The 22,958-nt window shown below is 44.9% G+C and overlaps 1 protein-coding gene across 3 annotated transcripts in view; it reads left to right on the top strand.

The window, feature by feature from the left end:
* Positions 1–20,474, top strand: part of LOC119660349 — a 585,741-nt gene extending 565,267 nt beyond the window's left edge. For all 3 annotated transcript variants that reach the window (XM_038068845.1, XM_038068843.1, XM_038068844.1), the window contains one exon: positions 19,056–20,474. Coding sequence is in view for 2 of the 3 variants with exons in the window: in XM_038068843.1 (XP_037924771.1) it covers positions 19,056–19,089 (34 nt within the window). In the remaining variant the exon portion in view is untranslated. The remainder of the gene's footprint in view (positions 1–19,055) is intronic.
* The last annotated feature ends 2,484 nt before the right edge of the window (positions 20,475–22,958 follow it).

Below are 22,958 nucleotides of genomic sequence, written 5' to 3' on the forward strand. Positions count from 1 at the left end.
AGCTTGAACGAGCGCTCGCCTCGTTCCAGAACTCTAAAAGGGCCTCCTATGCAGCCTTCGAGGAGCGTGCACTCTAATGAGAGCCTGCATACACGTCTCAAGGTCCCTCGAAATGTTGACCTCCGCTGTCGTGTGTCGGGACAATGGAGTTGGCCGCAGCTTCTAAACCGCGTCTCTGAGCATACAAAGCATTCCAGAGTCGCTTACTCTGATGTCCAGCACACGCGGGGCTGGCCGTTAACTCCTCTCGGCATGCTTTGCGGAGGCCGAGGAGGGCGAAACCAAGGAACGCGACCACGAAGCGTCGCAAGCCATTAAGGAGGCCTTCAGCGTCCGGTGCCAACGTTCTAGCATACCATTGGACTCTAGATGATACACAGAAATCCCATGCCGTTTGAAGCCCAGGAGCTTGCCTAACTCCGCGAAAAGAGTAGATTCGAATTACATTCCCTGGTCCGTGATGATTACGGCTGGTACACCTAAGTGTGAAACCTGCTCTCAACAGAGGGCCTCAGCGCATGATTGTGCCATGATGTTAGACAGAGGTATTGTTCAGGCCACTGCGTAAACCTGTCGATGATTATGAAGCAATACTTGTACCCGAGAGAGTCTCGCAAAAGTTCGATGATGTCGAGATGGATGGTGTGGAAGCACTTGGGTGACCTTGGGAATACACCTACTTCGATTCGTACGTGTTTATTAACACTGCCTGCAATGTCTGCCCCAAAAGTTTACGTCCTTGTTCACGGACGACCAGAAATATTTTTCAATGACTAACGGATTCGCCGTCCTGATGCCACGATGCACAAGATCATGTATTGCGTGGAATACTTCCCTACTAAAATCAGCTGGAATGAATGGGCTAGGTCCCTTATCTGAAGCCACGCAGAGTAAGTAGGAGAGGAGGGAAGAATAGGAGAACTTGTATTTGGAATTTATCTTCAGGCTCTGAAGCTCTACATCGTCTTTTCGTGCCTCGGCAATTGCCATATAATCGACCACGGCGGGGACTGTGACCTCCGAGATTCGAGACAAAGCGTCTGCACCAACATTGTCTTTCCCAGATACGTGTTGGTAAACTGACTGAGATAAGTCAAGTGCCGAAGTTAGCGAGGGGATACTTTGTCGGACTTTTATCTAAGCGCGAAACTAAAGGGCTTGTGATCCGTGAATACGGTGAGCAGCCTGCCCTCAAGGAAGAAACGGAATTATTTTTTAGCGGGCAGTAGCTCACGATCGTAGGCACTGTAAGTGCTTTGAGCTGGGTTGAGCTGTTTTGAAAAGGAGATCAATGGTTGCCAGAATTGATTCACCAGGTGGTAAAGAGCGGCGCCTACCGCTGTATCTGAGGCATCAACGAACACAACTTGGGTGCATCTGGCTAAAAAAATGCCAGCAGTGTTGCGTCAAACTGTTGTTTGATTGTCTCGAATGCATAGACGGCCTCAGCAGAACACGCAACCTCGCGGGAGTCTTTGGTTTTGAGCTCAGATAAGTAGGCGTTAAGGATCGGTTGGTAATGAGCGGAATGAAACGACGATAGAAGTTTCGCAGATCTTTCACCATAGTTGGCAGGGGAAAGCTCTTAATCGCCTCAACCTTGTCAGGTTGGATATCGTCAGAGGTTATTAAGTAGCCGAGAAATTTTACCTACTTCTGTAGGAATCCGCATTTTTCAACGTTTAGAACAATCCCGGTCTCAAGAAGACGTTGAAAAATACACTCGAGGACGTCCAAGTGTCCAAACCATCATCCATATAAACGAAAAAAAAATTTAAAGCTTCGCAAGACAGAGTGGATGAACATCTGGAAATTTAGCCGAAAGTCATCCTGGTGAACTCTAAGAGTCCGAAAGGCTGGCAGATAATCGTTTTCGGAATGTCTTCGGCCGCAGCCGGTACTTGGGGATACCCCTTGGCTAGATCCAAGGTCGTAAAAACACGGCAGTTTGTAAGCGAGTGAGTAAAATCCTGGATGGGTGGGATGGGTTATCGACCTGGAACTATCTGAACATTCAGACGCCTATAGTCTCCGCATGGTCGCCATTCGCCGTTTGACTTAAAGATCAAATGAAGTGGAGAGGACCAACAGCTATTGGAAGGTCGATACCCTTTCATTAAGTTATCAAACTCTTTCTTTGCAACAGGAAGCTTCTGAGGTGAGAGTGGACGCACCATTAAGAAGAGAGTGTCATCTTTGCAGGAAGAAATTTTCCAGGATGTTTGTAATAAGGTTGTGGGGTCTATTAAGGACTTATTCTGCAGGTCCACCAACAGCCCATAGTAATACAGGAAGCCTGCGCCTAATATGGAGATGCTAGCGTTCCGTCAGAACGAAAGCGACGAAAACGTTCGGCGCAGTCTGAGACTCACGTCCACCTACCTATAGCCATAGGTACGGATGGGAGAAGAGTTGGCGGCCGCCAGTCATAAGCTTCGCGGTATTAGCGTGTTCGGACGAGGTTCGGGGAGAACTGACACCTCAGCGCCCGTGTCCACCAGGAAGCAACGTCTGCTCAATGTGTCGAAGATTGTAAGACGATGTGGTACTGTGATTCGGATAGCCGTTGCCGAAGCACCCAGCGGGCCTAGTTTTTTGTTGCGTTAAACATCCATCCGGTGGTACATTTGGTCCCTTTATGTTACACCTGCCGACGAACCGGGGGACAACATTCAAGTCTTTGGGTTGACAAACGTCGTTCGTGACATTTGTCACCCCAGTCTCTGTCAGGCCGTCAGCTGTTTCTCGGCCATTCAATGCAGCGACAGAGGCGAATTCACAATGGCGATCAGGTTCGCGTCTCCGAAACATTGCCACACGCTGACACTGCGGAGCTGTCATTAGATAATATTTCACCGGGCCAGTTGGCAATTATGCTGTTATTCCTGTATGGCTGTTCGCTCGCCTTTTCCTTTCCGTTATACGGACCTCCTTCCTGCAATTTATCTTCCAACTGAAGTATACACTATACCGGAAGGTGCACGCTGGGAATGTTGGTCCTGCACGCCGCGAAGCAACTACAATAGAATATTCCATGCTCTGTGTATTCTTACTCGCCTCGGCATTTTGTAAATGCTGGCTATTGTCATGCCCTAATCTTTGTAAATATTTGCGGTACCCACCATAACCAGACGAAACTGCGTTAACTAGTAACCACAGGCTCCATGGCCACAACTAACCCACATACGAATGATCGGAACCAGCTTATGCGTCCTTCGTTGGGCTATCCCATCGGGTCTGCCATCAGATCATCGATGATGTCCTTTCCCCGCTCTTGATCAATTGCCCAGCGTCTTGGATTGTCGTTCTCCTTATGTAGATTCGTGACATCTCTTCGGTCAAGATTTCTACCGGCAGCAACCCGCGTACAACTAATGCCGCAACGTCTGATATCGCTTGCAACTACAATCACACCAATACCGTCGGCGAAACCTACCTACGGAACCTCTTCTGGTAAATGCAGGCGGAAAACTCCATATGATGTTCTACAAGAGTGGACACAGCACCGATCCCTGAGGGACTCCAACTGAGACACGGTAGTCATTCGTGCTTTTGCCGCTCTCGAACTTTAGCTCCCTGTCTGTAAAGTAGTTGTGTCCATTCGGATGAAGGACGTTTTGATGGCGGACCAGTGTACTGAGTTGAGAGCACTCTTCAGGTCCAACGCGACCACTGCGCAAAACTCGTTTGACCCCTATCGCCATCTCTCAACTGCTATGGCAGTGGCAGCGGTGTCTACCCTAAGCCTTTAATTTTCAACTGTCTCGCGCAATCTATTGGCAATCATTCCCTTCAGTTTCTCCCCCATCGTATCTTCAAAGCTTATTGGGTGATATGACAACGGATCGCCAAATTCTTCGTTTCCTTTTGGCGACAAAACCAGACGCTGCTGTTTCTATTTTTGATGGTTTCTAAGCCAGTTGGATACTTCTTCGGGCTTGCATGCACTTTGCCCTCGGCGTGTTTATTTCCTCACTCCACCAGCAGCAAGGTCAACTTCTTCGGCTGGGAACTTTTCTCGGCATTGCAGCATCGCACGCTTTGGCAACAGACTGAATTAGCATTTTCGCTTCGTTAACCCAGCACTTCATCATAGGCAAAAACGAAAAGCTGGCGAAAGTGATGTCAACTATCAAACCCATACCACGATACACCGTTATTTACAATTCCTAATTCCAAAGACGCAAACATTTCCAGTAGCCTTCGATCTCTGACGTTAGTATGCTAGCTACCTCACTCTGTTGCCACGCGTTGAATCCCCGCCAATAACTAATGGACCCTGTTTGCGTCTAACGCCACATTGTCCACCATTGTCTGGAATTCCTGTAGTTGTCAAACTAAGTCTAGCATAGCAGCTGGAAAAGTTGATGCCGTTTATTTCGGCCCGAACGAAACAATCTAATCGCCCTTCGATTTCAAGGAACCTATGGCATGGGCAAACATTTCCTTCAATTTAGGATCGGTTTTGGCGCATGCGCAGTATATCCGCGTACGACCTTTCCCCCGTTTTCTTAATCAAAATAGCATCGGCGCTTGCTTTTCTGAGTCCTTTGCTCTTCTCCGCCATCCATTTCTTGGTAACTTTTACTCAAACTTCTTCTATATCATCCATCCGTTTCAGCTTTGCATTCTCCATTCGTTTTCGTCAGAAGCTGAATCGTTTCTTTAGCCTTCTCGTCACGCCATTCAATCTTCGTCAATTTATAGAGAACTCTAATAGTTTCAATTGCATCCCTCATTAGTTGATGAATGGAACGTCTTTTTCTGTCCTTCAACATCTCCCGGAAATCTGGAAATTGCTTACTTCCACATACACGTTCAGTGGCGTTTCGGGTTCGTATTCGCTGACGCTCCTTTGCGAGCTTGTGCTTGGTGATCTTGAAATTTTAGAACTCCTTTCCGTTCCTCCGTTCTCTGAGGCCTGGCAGGGTTTTAATGAATGCCATTTTGGTAAAATTTCACCTTAGGTACTTAGGGAACAGAATGTTGCAAACGTCAGCCCAAAGTCAACAATTGAAATCGTATTATTTTCTGCGTGACCTACCCAAAGCTTTTTATACCTGGAGCCAGGAATGGCTTAAGACCTTGTTTTCCGGCGCAAGGAAACCACCGGCACTCTCTCTCTCTCTCGTTAGCTCCAGATACATTGCCCGATGTGGAGGTGGAGGTGAGAGTAGCATTTGGTAGCAGAGCTGTAGGTGGTAAATCGAAGTGAATTTCCCAGTTGTTGAGGCGCTGAGGCACATACTTCCCTTGAACCGCCTAATATACGTTATGTTCCGTAAGAAACTGTCTAAGGTCATAGCGTATCTCACCATTCATTCTCTGCGTCCACACTTTAATACTGGGAATCAATCTATAGGTCTATCGTCTGTCTGCATGCAACGCAGTTGCCTAGACTGGTGTGCGTAGAGCAGTTCAGAGCTTACGTCATGATGTGGTGCCTCATTGTGATGAGGCAGTCGTTTCCTTGCGGCACTGTATGATATCATCGATAACCTACTATTGTGGCTCCTCACTATCGACTAGAACCTTAAGGACATCGTTATACATTATGTTCCATAATAGTGGTCCCAGTATAATGAAACAACTTCGGAGACAAGTAGTCACTGGGTGTCATAAGAGAGTCTCTTTCTTGTTAGATAGCCGTCGGCAAATGTAGCTAAGCAACTAAGTATACCAATCACCACCAAAGACTCTCTTATAAAGTTTCAACTTGCCAAGTTTCTCAAACTTCCTTCTAGAAATGATGCTTCACCTTCTGGTTAGTCTTACCCATTGTATAATGGGCCTTATCTGACATGATGACACGCGATCGAAGATCAGAGAGTTCACTGCTCCAGCAGTAGTTAAGCCTTCTACTGGGGAAAGTATAAACCTCGACATAGATAAGTTGCATGCCGTCGCCATACACTCCGTGGTATGGAAAGCCCTCTCCGAGGATGTGTCTGGTATTGTTAATCAATCAATCAATCAATCATCTATAAGTGCTAGGTCGTCGACTGCTTTCGCAAAACAGTCCAACGTACTCCACATTCTTGGGCGTTCAGATACCCAACAGCTTAACTTGTTCTTCAAATCAAAGACAAGTGCCTAGTAATCACCGTAGGTGTAATGTTCCCTGACGTTCTAGAGCATATCTCAAGCCAGGGAAGGACTAAAAAAATGAGGTTCAGAACCAAATCGAACCCTCCTTTCCAGTAAGTATTTTCCTGGCCATCATCTGGAAATCCTCAAAGATACAATGTCATCTTGCAATCGTCTGAGAACTTCTCCGTTCTGTGGCCCATGCACTGAAGTCTTCAGAATGATTTCTGATCTTCGTCCTTTCTGCCCAACATGTCTACGAATTCAGACAACGTCAGGCTTGGAGGAGCATAGCAACTATTTTTGGTTTTTAGGAACTGGTCGATTGCCTGGGTGTTCCTCCTCCTTTTCTCGCACCCTCTTGTTTCCTCATACATCTGCAAGTATATGGTTGGATATTATCTGCGTTGGTTGCGTTGCCTTTGAAGGAAACGCTTCGAAATAATGGTGAAAAGTGAGGTTACTGGTTCGGAGAAAGATAATTAGGCGACTAAATTCAACGCATTCATCAAAGCTTTGGACCCCTCAGTAGCGCAGCAACTCACCCACATCGTCCGCAATCCTCAGGAAACAGAAAAGTAGATTATTTTAAAAAATCCACAGAAGCTAAAGCTAAACTTGCTAACCTCAAAGTTACTAACCGCTATGACAAAAATACAACACCGCCTTAGTCAAGGAAACATGAGGCTGTTAAACAAACGAAGGGCCAGTATCATCCCCATGGCTATGGACGAAGGGAACGAATTCACACCAGCGTCCTGCTGCTATTGCACGAATCTAGAAGCTTTATTTTAAAGGACCTTTATACCTGCGCACATGCCTTCGTATACACTAATTTTACTTTAAAGAGGTAAACGTTGTTACTAAGGGTCCAAAATGGATTTATTTTTATAATTCTAAACTGGCAAAATCATGGAATAATCCGAAAAATAGCCTGCCACATCTTATCCTACCCCGCGTATCCATTATACATGACCCCTTCTAATTAGTACTTATTTAATTCGATACAGAACAGCCTTTTGGAATAGCTCTCCAATTCCAACGAAAAGGTCAAAATTTTAGTCGATCACCTAAAGATATGAAGAGTTCCATCTGTCAAGTACCCGAGGTTTTCTGCAAGAATGGGAGGAAGTTCAAATTAGGACTGTAGAACTATAAAAATGGAAGTGGTTGGTATATATACCTCGAAAGTATTCAACTGATTGCTATGAAAATTGTATTGTATTTTTTAAAGGAGGTTTATACGCTATGTACTTTGGTGTAATGCACCATTAGATGGCTCAGCAAAAGACACGTTTCAATCGTACCCCTGCACTTCCACTAGACGCAAACGGGGATGTAATGCCTTTTGCACATCGCAACATTGGCTGCCCTATCAATAAGCTTATTAATGTTTCGGAGAAGTGACCTTTATGGGTTTTTAAACGGGGTAGAAAGGGAGGACATTGTTATTGTTTCTTCCTTTACCTCCTCCCTCCTCCGGTGGCAGGATTGGGAAATCAAACTTTACCACGATGATATCAAAATATTACCCATTTGCAAAAGAGGGTGACCGCTACAATTTTTCAACCATAACGAGTTTTTACCGGGTGCTTCCCCACCACAAAGTTTCCACCCCCTCTAGGGATGAAGCTGAAATTCTGAAAGTTATTGAAAACGCAGTCAAAAAAAATCGAACATTGGAAAATCAACCAGATGCATGCACGGTAACTGTCAGCCAGTAGAGTCGCTGATATATCTGAAAAACAAGATTCGCTACTAGAAACAGAACGAATCAGAGCCTTTATATCAACAGCTACTGAAACATTAAAAAAAATAGCTATGGCTACATTGTCCCTATGTTAACGAAATCTGATTAAGAAATGCATGATATATGCGACTCCTTAGGCAGGTCCACCACAGACTGAACTGCCAGTGCCATTTCCAGCTCATATTGGTGGAGCTACTCAGCATATTCGAAAATATCAAATGGCTTACAAATGGCAAACATACACAGGCAGAACAAGGTCTGCCACGTACAGCTAGTATCTAACTAAAAACAAAAAAAAACAAAACATGATTGCTACTGTCCAGCGGAAGAGCAGCTCATCAATGAAGACACAACCTCTCTTGGAAACCAGTACTTTATCTACCAAACAAAGCAAGCGCCTTCCCTAAGAAATCAATCGAAACCACCTACCAAAGCCAATTATTCTTTTCCAGAAGTGAGCATCTGCTCCCGAGCAAAACAATGCCTTCGAACGAACCACCTCCACTCTCGGGTGCAGACTAAGGGAAATGGATCGTTCGAGACATCTACAGTAAATAATAATTTTAACAAAGAAACTAACTCGACAAAGGTGACCTCGAAGTCAAATTGGATCACAATCAAAAATCGTAGTCAGTACCTTAGTAGGAGATAGGTATACAGAAAGCCATGAAAAATTGATATACCACCTTCTTGAAATGTATTATCCAGGCAATTTGCGGAGTTAAGCATATTTTTCTCTATTCCCACAACTTTCTTAGGACAACCCTGCAAACCATATCCTAGAGATCCTAAAGAGATCTCAGAAAGAGTATTCTCCTCAAAAAGCATCTCAACAGCCCGCTAGACCCACATGCGTGACATCCACTATAACCCCTGAAAAGTGAGGTGGGATTTGTGTGAATTTAACATAAATAAATAATGTGGGATCCAATAATGGAAAATTTAGTACGAAACATGCCATTATCAACAGCAAATTAAAGTTCTAATTCGCATGTTTTAACTATGTTAGCACGTTAGTATCAAAATAAAATTAACATTTGACCGTACTACAGATCGGTATGTGCGCGCTCTCATGCTTAGTTTCTAGCAGGGTTTTCACTGCGAGGTCCACGTAAACCAGTATCACGATTAAACAATGCTATGCGCAAACGGAAATATCCGAAAAGAGAAGTATGCTTTGTATGTCCAATTACAGTTCAGGAGAGGAGTCAGCAGTCTGGAGAACCTTCCTTAAAATGAATTGTGATTGTCATGGGTGATGTGAATGTCAAAATGTGCTCTGACAACACCTTGTTCAAACATTTGATAGGGCACATGGACTTGGGGACCGTAACAAATATGAAAGGTTTGTAAATATTTGCATGGTTCGCCGTCCTATTATAGAGAGCACACTGTTCGAGCACTGAGCCTGCACAAGGTCCGTTTAGTTTCCAACAACCGGCTATAAGCATCCAATTAGACCATACCCGATCATCTGTATCTTTAGTAGTTGTCCTCTGAATGTGTATAGCAGAAGCAGTGCTGACATCGACCTCAAAACAGACCTGACAAAGCAAAAGTTCAACCAAAATCAATCAGCGAAAAAGAGACTGCGGATGATTTCGCCACCGCAAGCGGTATCGCGAAAGAACTTGCAAGTATTCGAAAACCTTTGACCGAAGGTCATGTGGGTAACGATGATCACAAGCTGGACTTCCCGTAAAGTTCCATTTCTTGTTGATGATATGGATGAATGCCAAACTGGGCCATGCAACACCTTGCTCGGACATGTGGGAGCGTGAGAGAGTGAAAGGTTTGTAGCCTTCTGCAATTTTCAACGAACCGTCAACGCCGAGGATGCTTCTTGCCGCTGATACTTTTTTCATTCATTATTCATGACGCTCTTCCTACTGTCTTGACTGCAGGACGTAGAGGGGTTCAATGGACAATTACATCCCCTCTCAAACACCTCGACAACGCGGTTGGAATTTATTTACTCTCTCATCACCCATTTTAGCCCCTTAGTTAGGGCTAAAGAATATATTTAAAGTCTTCCCTGCTTGTCGCAAGAAGCGACTAAAAGCAATAGAAATTTGTGGCGTCAACAACAGTTCATATAAGGACTGATCTCACCACTACGAACTTTCGCTATTGAAAACGAACTATGATTGGTTTCTGGAATTCGAGAATTCCGGTGATTATAGGTAGACATTCTGAGTCTAAGCGACGTAGGATAGTGGGACTCTGCAGAGTACTTCTCTTCCTCTGATTCTCTCTCTGATTCTGACTGGAAGGTTCACATCCAGAATAAGGAGCACCACAATTGTACAATGCTATACACCAACGGAGATTTCCGATATAGTAGAGAAGGATGCCTTCTATGAGCAATTACACGTACTTGGGAATGCGAAAGGTAAAGGTGAAATTACGATAATGGTGGGTGATCTGAATGCTAATAATGAGAGGTTTGTGTTGGAATACAAAACTTGCCATAAGGTCAGCTCCCCAGTTTGCGACAACAGTAAACGTAGGAGTTGTTTTCTGAATGTGCGTAACATTGACCTCAAAAGGAAGCCCCATCTGATGATCGCTTACATTCACTTGCGTGTTGCGTAAGCCACATCCCGCAGGGCTGGAGATTTACAACCCCTCAAGTTCAACATTGACCGCTTATATCATCCAGCTATCCGTCGACAGTGGAAGAACTATCTTGCTGATCAGATCTCCTGAGAATATCAATGAACATAAGGTCGCCATAAAAAATGTTTTTTTTCTCGGGTGCTACGCAGGTCGTTGACCACAATTGAAGGGGTTTCATAAAATCTAGCTGACTGGATGTAATGACTAGTCGCCATAACTTGCGGATATGGACCGATCGTTCAACAAGAAGAGAAATTATCTCGGCCATCAATCCACCTAAATGAAATAAAGCCGCAGAGTTGGTCAATCATGCACCTACAGTTTCTGTTGATTTGATGCTTACATTCGTACAGAAATCCGGTGAATCGCAGACAATCCCCAGAGAGTGAAGAAGGGGATGATCATTGAAATTCCAAAAAAGGACGCCATGAATTCGGCGATTGGAAAGGTATGGCAATTGGAACAACGCGCTGAGTTCAAATCTTCGCTGCATCGGCTTTTCTTCCATTGCGAGAGAGGTTTCGACAGCGCTAACAGTAAGTGTATCTGCCCTGCACTACGCAAGAGAGGAAGGGGCATCCTGAAGAAACTAATCATCATCATCATCAACAGCGCAACAACCGGTATCCGGTCTGGGCCTGCCTTACTAAAGAACTCCAGGCATCCTGGTTTTACGCCGAGGTCAACCAATTCGATATCCCTAAAAGCTCTCTGGTGTCCTGGCCTACGACATCGTTCCATCTCAGGCTGGGTCTGCCTCGTCTTCTTTTTCTATCACAGATATTGCCCTTAAGGACTTTCCGGGCTGAATCATCCTCCTCTATACAGATCAAATGACCCGCCCACCGCAACCTGTTGAGCCGGTTTTTATCCGCAACCTGACGGTCGTGGTATTGCTCATAGATTTCATCGTTATGTAGGCTACCAAATCGTCGATCCTCACGTAGGAGGCCAAAAATTCGTTGGAGGATTCTTCTCTCGAACGAGGCCAAGAATTCGCAATTTTTCTTGCTAAGAATCCAAGTGTCCGAGGGAAACATGAGAAGTGGCAAGATCATAGTCTTATACAGCAAAAAGCTTCGACCCAATGGTGAGACGTTTCGAGTGGAACAATTTTTGAAAGCTGAAATTGGCTCTGTTAGCTGGCAACAACCGTCCGCGGATTTCATCTTCGTGGCTGTTATCAGTAGTGATTTTCGACCCTAGATAGGAGAAATTATCAACGGTCTCAAAGTTGTAGTTTCCTATTTTATTCTTCCCGTTTGACCAGTGCAGTTTGATGTTGTTGGTTGGTTGGTTTTTGGTGCTCACGTTGCCACCATATATTTCGTCTTACCTTGCTTGATGTACAGCCCAAGATATCACGCCACCTGCTCGATCTGGATGACGTTTGTACGACTGGAGTTGATCTTCCCATGTTATCGATATCATTAACATAAGCTACTGGCTTATGAGTGAACTTAAAAAGAATGGGTGGACTTGGTGGTGGCAGTAATTGCCTGTCGTTTTCGCTTGACCGGACCTCCAACTCGCCATCAAAATACTCAACCCATCGCCCCGATATGCCCATTTTGTCGGAAATCAAATTTCCCTCTTTGTCTCAGCAGGAGGAGCATCGAGGTGTGTAAGGCTTCATCCTGCTGACTTGTTGGTAAAATCTCCGCGTCTGTTCAGTTGGTCCCTGTACTTTTCGAGTTCACAGACCTATTGGTTCTCCCGGGCTTCCTTGTCGTTTCTCGCTCGCCGGAGTTCGCGATAAGTCTCTGCGCGTGCTCGCGTTCTTTGAATATGCAACATTACTCGGTATGAAGCATTCTTCCGCTCCGTTGCTAGCTTACATTCATTGTCGAACCAGCCGTTTCGGCTTTTGTTGCGGCTGGAGCCAAGTATGTTTTTGGCCGTATTTATGATAACGTTCTTCAGGTGATTGTGAAGATCATTTGTTGATGTTTCATCTCCAGGATCTCTGTTGACTGCGGTTATTGCGACATCCATTTCTCTCTTATAGGTGTTTGCAGAGAGCTGTGCTGTGAATGCCTTTGGTGTTAACTCCCACCTGATTCTCAGAGAGGATTCTGGATGGTGGTGTTATTCCAGCCCGAGACACTATGCCGACGAGATAGTGATCCGAGTCTATATTGCCCCCCCCCCCTATATGTTCTGACAGTTATCAAGGCTGAGAGGTGGCGGCGTTCGATCAGCACGTGAAAAAATTTGATTGAAAATGGTCCCGTCTGAAGAGCCTCATATTTGTTTGTAAACCGCTTTCCACGCAAACCAGGTTTTTCCAACAACCATTGACACGCTAATTGCTAATTGAATAATCCGCATTCCGTTATCATTTGTATTTTTATGTAAGAAACAATCAACAATGCGACATATGATGCCGGAAAATATCACGCGCTGTATCGGTCCAAAATTCCATAAGCATTTGAATTAAAAAGCAGATTCCAGCAGAGTTGTATCTTGTCGCCGATATTCTTTCTTCTTCTTATCGGTTACGTTCTTCATACTGCATTGTCTGGAGGATGTAGATGAGTTCAATGCACCATGACATTGTGGCGCGGCAGGATTCGCAGCATTCGAAATTTATTTCGAATGTTGCGAGTGCGAGCAATATAGATGGCGCGGATCTATCCACTTTGCGTAGCACGCCAAGGGAGTGGAAGATCGCAGTAATTATGTTTTTCAGACCTGTCACTGATTTTGAATATTAAGTTTGGAATTGAAAAAAGAACACTGAAGTCTTTTTGATTTGGAAAATAGAATTGGAGTTGAGTTCGCTGATTAGAATTAGGACTAATAATATGTAAAACCATTAATATTAAATGTTCGCTTAAATATTTTAATAAAAATATAAGTAATGTTAATTACTTAATTGGTGACCCTGACCAGGTTCAGGAGGTGTACGTACGCCCAACCTTGGCGGCCGTTCAACCACCGTCGGATGAGGTGGGTGAATTGAGGCGCGAAATTGCTGCTTTAACAGCCAGTATGGCCGAGATGCGGGCGACGTTGGACGCTCAGCGTTCGGGTGCCAGATCGCGAGCACGCTCGCGGTCTGCCATCCGAAAAGGGCGATCAGGTAGCAGGTCGTCAAGACAGTCCACGGACCCAGGGATTTGCTGGTACCACCGCAGATTCGGGGATAAAGCGACAAGATGTACGCTACCGTGTAGATTCTCTCCTACCGCAAAAAACTAGGTCCGCGGGGGGTCTTGGCGACGGCCACCCAGAACGCAGCGCCACGTCGCCTAACTATTTTCGACCCCCTCAGCGGGCGCAGCTACCTCATCGATACTGGTGCGGAGGTTTCAGTTCTTCCCGTACCTCGGCAACATCAACTTTTCCCTCAACCGCTCAAACTTGCGGCAGCAAATTCCTCCCGCATCAATACGTACGGGTATAGGCAAGTGGACGTGAGTCTTGGCTTGCGTAGGACGTTTTCGTGGCGTTTCATCCTGGCGGATGTCAGCTTCCCCATACTAGGCGCAGACTTCCTGTGTCACTATGGATTGCTGGTGGACTTGCAAAACAAGTCTCTTATAGATTCCACGACCAACCTTAATTCGTCGGGACATATGGTATCTCACCCAGGCAATAATCTTTCCGTTCTTTTAGAAGACATTACCGACTCTCGTGTTCGGGCACTTCTCCAAAAGTTCAGCCAGATTACTACCAACTGTAGTCTCTCCAAACCAGTGAAGCACAATGTGCAGCACCACATTATCACTACTGGTTCCCCGATCTTCTCGAAGGTGCGTCCTCTACCATCTCAGAAACTGGCAATTGCACGGAAAGAGTTTGAACAACTCGTTCAACAGGGTATCTGCAGGCCCTCAAACAGCTGTTGGTCTTCCCCACTGCATATGGTCCCTAAGCCAAACGGCGAATGGCGCCCATGTGGGGATTACAGAAGGCTAAATGCACAGACTGTTCCTGACCGATATCCAATTCCACTCATCCACGACTTTGCGCATCACCTCGCGAATTGCCGCATCTTTTCGACCTTGGACTTAACCAAGGCTTATCACCAAATTCCAGTAGCTCCTGAAGACATTCCAAAGACGGCAATATGCACACCCTTTGGACTCTTCGAGTTCACCCGAATGACTTTCGGATTGTGCAATGCGGCGCAAACCTTTCAAAGGTTCATTCACTCAGTCCTGCGAAACCTCGAATTCTGTTTCGTATATTTGGATGATGTTTTGGTCGCTTCTTCCACTGAGTCTGAGCACTTAGCCCATCTCGAGTGCATTTTTCAACGTCTCCTTGAGGCCGGTTTAGTCCTAAACGTTGAGAAATGCAAATTCCTTCAACAACAGGTGAGATTCCTCGGCCATTTCATTTCCCCTGAAGGAATACAGCCCGACCCAGACAAGGTGCAAGCGATAACAAGCTTCCCGCGTCCAAAGACAGTGAGGGAGTTGAGGAGGTTCTTGGGCATGCTAAACTTCTACCGTCGTTTCCTGCCCAAGGCCGCCCATCTCCAGTCCATTTTGAACGCGTACTTGTCTGGCCCCAAAACTAAGGACACACGAGAGATCGTGTGGTCTGAAGAGGCTATCTGCGCGTTTGACAAATCTCGTCAACAACTGGCTGACGCTACGCTCTTGGCATTCCCTCTGCAAGATGCACCCCTAGCCGTTTTTGTTGATGCCTCTGACATCGCAGTAGGTGCTGCCCTTCACCAAAAGGTGGACCAAGTTTGGCAGCCGTTGAGCTTCTTCTCGAAGCAGTTGAATCCCGCTCAACGGAACTACAGCACCTACGATCGCGAACTGCTCGCCGCATACCTGTCCATCAAATACTTCCGTTTCTCCCTAGAGGGCCGGCCGTTCACAGTGTTCACGGACCATAAGCCTCTCACGTTCGCTTTGAAACAGAAGCCCGACAAAGCGTCCCCTCGTCAGCTTCGACACCTGAGCTTCATAAGCCAGTTTACGTCGGACATCCAGCACGTGTCCGGGAAGGACAACATTGTTGCTGACGCTTTGTCTCGTGTCTCCGAAGTCAACATCCCCGCCTCACTCGATTTCTCGGCTATTGCCAAGGCGCAAGTGGATGACGCAGCACTTCAGAGCCTCAGGTCCAACCCCAAATACAAATTTCGGGAGTTGCCCATCTTCGGCTCAAACCTCTCGCTCTGCTGCGAAGACTCGGAAAAGGGACCTCGGCCATACATTCCGGCCACATTTCGCAAGGAAGTGTTCCACGCAGTTCACGACTTGGCGCACCCCGGCATCAGGACAACAAACCGGTTAGTCACCGGAAAATACTTCTGGCCCTCCATGAACAAGGATATCAATTCCTGGGCCAGAGAGTGCATCGCATGCCAAAAGTGTAAAGTCTCCAGGCATGTAAGGAAAGAAGTGGGCTCATTCCCCCGCACTACCAAGCGTTTCCACACCATACACCTCGACATAATAGGGCCTTTGCGAGACTCGCACGGTTTTAAGTATTGCCTCACAATCATCGACAGGTTCACGCGGTGGCCTGAGGCAATACCTCTGAAAGACATTACGGCGCAATCATGTGCTGAAGCCCTCTGTCGAGAGTGGATACCTCGCTTTGGCGTCCCTGCAGTGGTCATCACTGACCAGGGAATGCAATTTGAGTCCACCCTTTTCTCCGAGTTAGGCAAACTCCTTGGTTTTAAACGCCAACGGACTACGGCATACCACCCACAATCCAATGGGATGCTGGAACGTTGGCACCGGACGCTGAAAGCCGCCATTATGGCACGCGACGACCCGTCCTGGACGCAAGTCTTGCCTCTCGTCCTACTCGGCCTTCGTACAACCCGCCGAGAGGAATTTGCTGCCAGCCCCGCGGAGCTGGTTTACGGGGAGAACCCAAGACTCCCAAGCGATCCGGTCTTCGACAAGAGATCGGGTCTCACGGAGTCGGGGTTGGTGCGTCTGCTGAGGGACAATCTCCGGCGCATCAAGGCGCCACCACCTACTCGACACTCGTCCATACCTGCTTGTTCGCCCAAGGAGCTGGACACATGCACGCATGTGCTGATCAGAACGGATGCCGTCCGGAAGCCGCTGCAGCCTCCATATGAGGGCCCGTACCGCTTTCTCGAGCGGGGAGAACATTTCTTCCAGCTCGAAATCGGTGGTCACAAAAAGGCGGTCTCTTTGTCCAGGCTGAAACCCGCGTGCGCCCCGAAGCAACGTCGTGTCCGCTTTGCGGATTAACGGCGAGCGAAGTTCGGGGATCAGTCGCTGAAACCCCTAGGTTTCATCTGGGGGCGGAGTGATGTGGCGCGGCAGGATTCGCAGCATTCGAAATTTATTTCGAATGTTGCGAGTGCGAGCAATATAGATGGCGCGGATCTATCCACTTTGCGTAGCACGCCAAGGGAGTGGAAGATCGCAGTAATTATGTTTTTTAGACCTGTCACTGATTTTGAATATTAAGTTTGGAATTGAAAAAAGAACACTGAAGTCTTTTTGATTTGGAAAATAGAATTGGAGTTGAGTTCGCTGATTAGAATTAGGACTAATAATATGTAAAACCATTAATATTAAATGTTCGCTTAAATATTTTAATAAAAATATAAGTAATGTTAATTACTTAAACATCTTTCCTCAGACAGCTGCAGTAGGCTCATGACATCTGCTCCATCTCTGATGGGTTCATCGACATTGGCTAAATGATTCTGAATTTGGAAAGAGAGGCAGATCGGACTATAGATAAAAACTGAGAAAACCAAGGTTCTCATTAATGCATTAATGGGCAGAAAGCGTCAATCAATTTATACATCTAGAAACAGTCGTTTCTGTCGCCGGATGGCACACGACGTATTAATAGCTCCACCTGCATTATCTCGTCTAAAATATGGAAATTCATCTATCGCAACACCAAGATCAAGTCGAGACTGTTCTGTACTAATGATCTTTCTGTGTTACTATATGGGAGAAGCATATGAAAATTGACAACTCAAAAGCTCCAAACCTCCGTAAACACTTTTCTGTGACGTGTCATTGGAGCGTGTTCTTCTTTTTCTCTCGTTCACAAGTGAGGTCGGCTCGTCGTGATCGGTTTCGCCATTTGGCTCTATCAAATGCCTAATCTGGATGCAATCTCGAGGCTTGTAATCCCCATCCAGCGTATCAAGCCACCGTTGTTTCGGCGTGCCTTTTAGTCGTTTACCATCGACTTCGATGCTCAAACCAATCTTGGTAAATGAATTCTCGTTAGTGTGAATTACGTAACCATACCATGGAAGACGCCTCTCTCGCAATTTTTCTACGATCGGTGCAACCCCATAACAATCGCCACGCCACTAGTCCAACGCAATATCTTCGTCTCCATTTTCGCAAGACGCCGTTCATTGTCTTTTATAGTCGGCCAACACTCGGAACCATAGAGGGCGACAGGATGGACTGTGCTTGTCTGACCTTTCCATCTTTTTCCGGAAAATCGTGGAGATGTGGTATCGCTGACACACTATGTATCCCATAATGGTTTATGGCAACCGCATAACGAGCAATTAACCCTGAGCCTAATGAATTTCTAGCCCTACTGACCCTTTTGGACAGCCATTATTAACAATTGTTTGAAGCTCCGTAAATAATGTTCGATTATGAAGGCAGATATTAACACAAGAGTTGTATACTCAACACTCGATTTGTCCTGGAGTATACTCCAGAGCAAACCAGTAGCTTCAAAAGTTTTCAAATAACAATGAAAAGTGTTCCATAAGAAACCATAAAACCTTTCGTACTTAAACCCAGTTTAGCTTCCGATTCCCCGACTTATTCAAAGATTACAATGGCGCCAATGGCGGCGATACTTTCAGAACTTTCGAGGCCTTTCAGTCAATAAGACTCCTCCATGGAAGCTTCAGGTACCCAAGATGGAGAACGATGCATCCCATCAACAGGACGGACAAGTCATTTTTGACGACAATGATTGAGCCAGGATTATTGTTTTCTATCAATTTAAGCTACACTAGGCTTATCAACGTCAGTCTACGGGTGACACACCTCAAAACGTCATCAGGCGAACTTAAGGACAAACCATTGTTTGAGGTTCGTCGAGACCATTAAATCAGACGGAATGACACAGGGCAACTTCAAACTATATAGATGCATTTCCTTGTTGCTTAGTATGAGGAGACGCCCTGTTCTGAGTTTTATCAAGGATGCGTAGTACCAAACTTTTTTGATATGTTAATAAGTTGATATTTTTGGACAGAAAAGTTCGTTGTTTTGCATTTCAGGATCAATGTACATAATCTTATAAAATGTGAATCCACAGTTTGTAAACTAATACTACTAAGCATTCCTTCTTCCGTAGATTTCCAAATATTTTTATAATTTTGGTAGATTAATGCGCTTTATATTTTCAAGCTTTATCTTAGATTCTTTAACTGTTCTGCATTCATTTCCGCTTTGTCCAAAACACAATTCTTCCACTAGCACTTTCCATACACACAATCAAACTAATTATATCCATAAAGCAGCAATATATACTCATAAATAATGTTAAATTATAATTTTAGCAATAAAATCGCTTATATCCACTAAAAGTATAAATTAATAATGGCTTTCTTCCATCTTTTCTCTTACCAACCCCATTTCAGGCATATGAACGCTCCTACGGTTACTAAAATCTGACTACGGTATTATTTGGAGCAATTGTTCGGTGATCGATGGAGAAAGTACGGCAGACATCGACCCTCCCGTCGCAATAGAACGCCCCGCAACGAAATAAGGGGTGAACAGGGTGTTCGATTTTGTACTAAGTCAGTTGATTCAATGAACGGTGATGAGTGTGGATGTGAAGATATTTAAGAATTATAGAAAATAATGGTAGAAAGGGAAACTAAGTTTGGAATATTCTTTAAAAAAAAAATTAGAAAAATACAGAAAAAAGTGTAACTAATATTATTTAAAATGGATTTGGAAAAGACTATAAATAAGCATAAGCAGTTGTAACACTAACACAAACAGTACTTCGTAGGGATGCCTAATCATCGCGAAAATAAAAGGATAAAACTACCAAATGACTATAACAAAACCAGATATCAAAGATTCACATGAAATCAAAAATAATACAAATATACATTAACCGACTCTAAATACAAATTAACGCATCAAGGCCCATAGTATGTATCTTAAATATCAATAATATATCCCTAAGATACAGCGTATTAGATCCCTGAATCTTGCTTAGAGGCAGATAGAACTGCGTATCTCATAGGATTTTATAATATAACTACACAATAAGAACATGTTGCATTGATTTCTCCTGAGTTTCTCCCATTGTTTTTGAAAATAAATCTTAATTTTATTTCTACATTATAGAAATATAGATAAAAATATACGTACGTATGGAATGTCTTGCAATGTACACGGATAAAAGCTAGCTAGTAGCAACTACCATTGATTGTAAGAGATCTTTTTGGAATTTTGCTTAAATGAAAACTTCCTGTTTACTACAATTAATACATTTACTAACTGTATTGTGTAGTACATAGACAATAATAATATAAAACTAGATAATTTTTATAGTATTCAACTCATTTTGCCTAAAAGGCGTAATTTATTTAAGTATGCTGTCGAATCTTGAATTTTGTACTTAGCAAGAGTGTCAAACCTGTCCTCAGAAGGGCAGTCTCTGTTTCACTCCTTTGAGTGAAGCCGGTCGCTCCAATCTGGTCTATTAAGTTGAGATATAATATCTACAATCATCATCATCATCAGCATCAACAGCGCAACAACCGGTATCCGGTCTAGGCCTGCCTTAATAAGGAACTCCAGACATCCCAGTTTTGCGCCGAGGTCCACCAATTCGATATCCCTAAAAGCAGTCTGGCGTCCTGACCTACGTCATCGCTCCATCTTAGGCAGGGTCTGCCTCGTCTTCTTTTTCTACCATAGATATTGCCCTCATAGACGTGCTAGATCATCGTCACCCGTATGGATTAAGTGACCCGCCTACCGTAACCTATTGAGCCAAATTTTATCCACAACCTGACGATCATGGTATCGCTCATAGATTCCGTTGTTATGTAGGCCACGGAATCGTCCATTCTCATGTAGGGGGCCAAAACTTCTTCAGAGGATTCTTCTCTCGAACGCGGCCAAGAGTTCGCAATTCTTCTTGCTAAGAACCCATGTCTCCCAGGTATACATGAAGACTGGCAAGATAAGTGCCTCGTACAGTAAGAGCTTTGAACCTATGGTGAGACGTTTCGAGCGGAACAGTTTTTGTAAGCTAAAATAGGCTCTGTTGGCTGACAATAACCGTGCGCGGATTTCATCATCGTAGCTGTTATCAACCCTAAATGATCAAGGGTCTCAAAGTTGTATTCTCCTATCCTTATTCTTCCCGTTTGACCAGAGAGGTTTGATGTTGTTGGTTGGTTGGTTTTCGGTGCTGACGTTGCCACCATATATTTTGTCTTGCCTTGGTTGATGTGTAGCCCAAGATCTCGCGCCAATCGCTGCCTGCTCGATCTGGATGAAGGCAGTTTGTACGTCTCGGGTCGTTCTTCCCATGATGTCGATATCGTCAGCATAGGCCAGTAGTTGGGTGGACTTAAAGAGGATCGTACCTCTTGCATTTACCTCAGCATCACGGATCACTTCCTCCAGGGCCAGGCTAAAGAGGACGCATGATAAGGCATCTCCTTGTCGTAGACCGTTGTTGGTGTCGAATATTCTTAAGAGAGATCCTGCTGCTTTTATCTGGCCTCACACGTTGGTCAGGGTCAACCTAATCAGTCTTATCAATTTCGTCCGGATACCGAATTCTCTCATAGCCATGTACAGTTTCACCTTGGCTATGCTATCATAGGCGGATTTAAAGTTGATGAATAGATGGTGCAACTGTTGTCCATATTTCAACAGTTTTTTTAATCGCTTGCCGCACAGAGAAAATCTGATCTGTTGCTGATTTGCCTGGAGTGAAGCCTCTTTGGTATGGATCAATGATGTTCTGGGCGTATGGGGCTATCCGGCCTAGCAAGATAGCGGAGAATATCTTATAGATGGTACTCAGCAACGTGATACGTCTATAATTGCTGCAATATGTGATATCTCTCTTTTTATGTATGAGACAGATAATGCCTCTTTGTCAGTCGCCAGGCCTTGATTCACTGTTCCACACCTTGATGAACCACTTGGTGTAATTTTTCGCCTCCATATTGACATATTGCGGCTGTAATTCCATCGGCTTCTGGCGACTTATGATTTTTAGGCCGATAAATTGCACGGACTGTTTCACCTATACTTGGAGGTTTCAGTATTTATCCGTCGTCTTCAGTTGGCGGGACCTCCAACTCCTCGATGTTCTGGTTGTTCAGTAGCTCATCAAAGTACTCAACCCATCGCACCAATATGCCCATTCAGTCGGAAATCAGATTTCCCTGTTTGTCTCGGCAGGATGAGCATCGAGGTGTATCCGCGCCTGGTACAGTTGCTCCCTGTACTTTCCTAATTCACAGACTTGTTGGTTCTCCCAGGCTTCCTTTTTCCGTCTGTGAAGTCGTTTCTTCGCTCGCCGAAGTTCGTGATAAGTCTCTACGCGTGCCCGCGTTCTTTGAGAATGCAACATTACTCAGTATGCGGCATTCTTCCGTTCCGTAGCTAGCTTACATTCATCGTCAAACCAGCCGTTCCGACTTCTTTTGCGGCTGGGGCCAAGTATCTTTGTGGCCATATCAATGGTAACGTTCTTCAGGTGGTTGTGAAGATCATGTGTTGATGCTTCATCTCCAGGTCCTCTGTTGCCTGCGGTTATTGCGGCATCAATTTCCCTCTTATAGGTGTTGCGGAGGACTGCGTTGTGGATGGCTTCAGTGTTAACTCTCACCTGATTGTCAGAGGGGATGATAGATGGTGTCGGAATTCGAGCTCGGAGCACCATGCCAACGAGATAGTGGTCCGAGTCTATATTGCCCCCCCCCCTATATGTTCTGACATCTGTAAGCTATGGGAACCAACGTATCGCCTGAATACGGGATCCTTCCCTACTTGGCTGTTAAAATCCCTAAGTATGATTTTGATATCATACTTGGGACAGGCTTCGAGGGTCCGCTCAACTGCCTCATAGAAGGTATCCTTTTCTGACTATGCAGTCTCCTCTGTAGGGGCGTGAACGTTTATGAGGCTTATACAGGGTGCGGCAACATAACTTCCTTTTTTCAAAATTCAATAAAAACTATTGTATGCATCGGAAAATATTTATTTATTTTTTATAATGTAGGTACATGTCTAAAGTTTTTATTTACATTGTTTTGAAGATCAAATCTGTTAGGTGACTTCCCCATTCTCCATACATTGCGTAAACCGATTTCTGGCGTTTGTCATGACTCTTGTTAGCATAGCAGGTGTTATGTTGGCAATTTCTTCTTGGATGTTGGTCTTCAAATCTTGTAGGGTTCTTGAACGGTTCACATAAACACGGGATTTCAAAAGACCCCATAGAAAAAAATCAAGAAGAGATCAAGAAAAAGCTCACACGCGTTCATCCGAGAATT

This window comes from Hermetia illucens, chromosome 6 (genome assembly GCF_905115235.1).
Source record: "Hermetia illucens chromosome 6, iHerIll2.2.curated.20191125, whole genome shotgun sequence".
Classification (NCBI taxonomy): Eukaryota; Metazoa; Arthropoda; class Insecta; order Diptera; family Stratiomyidae; genus Hermetia; species Hermetia illucens.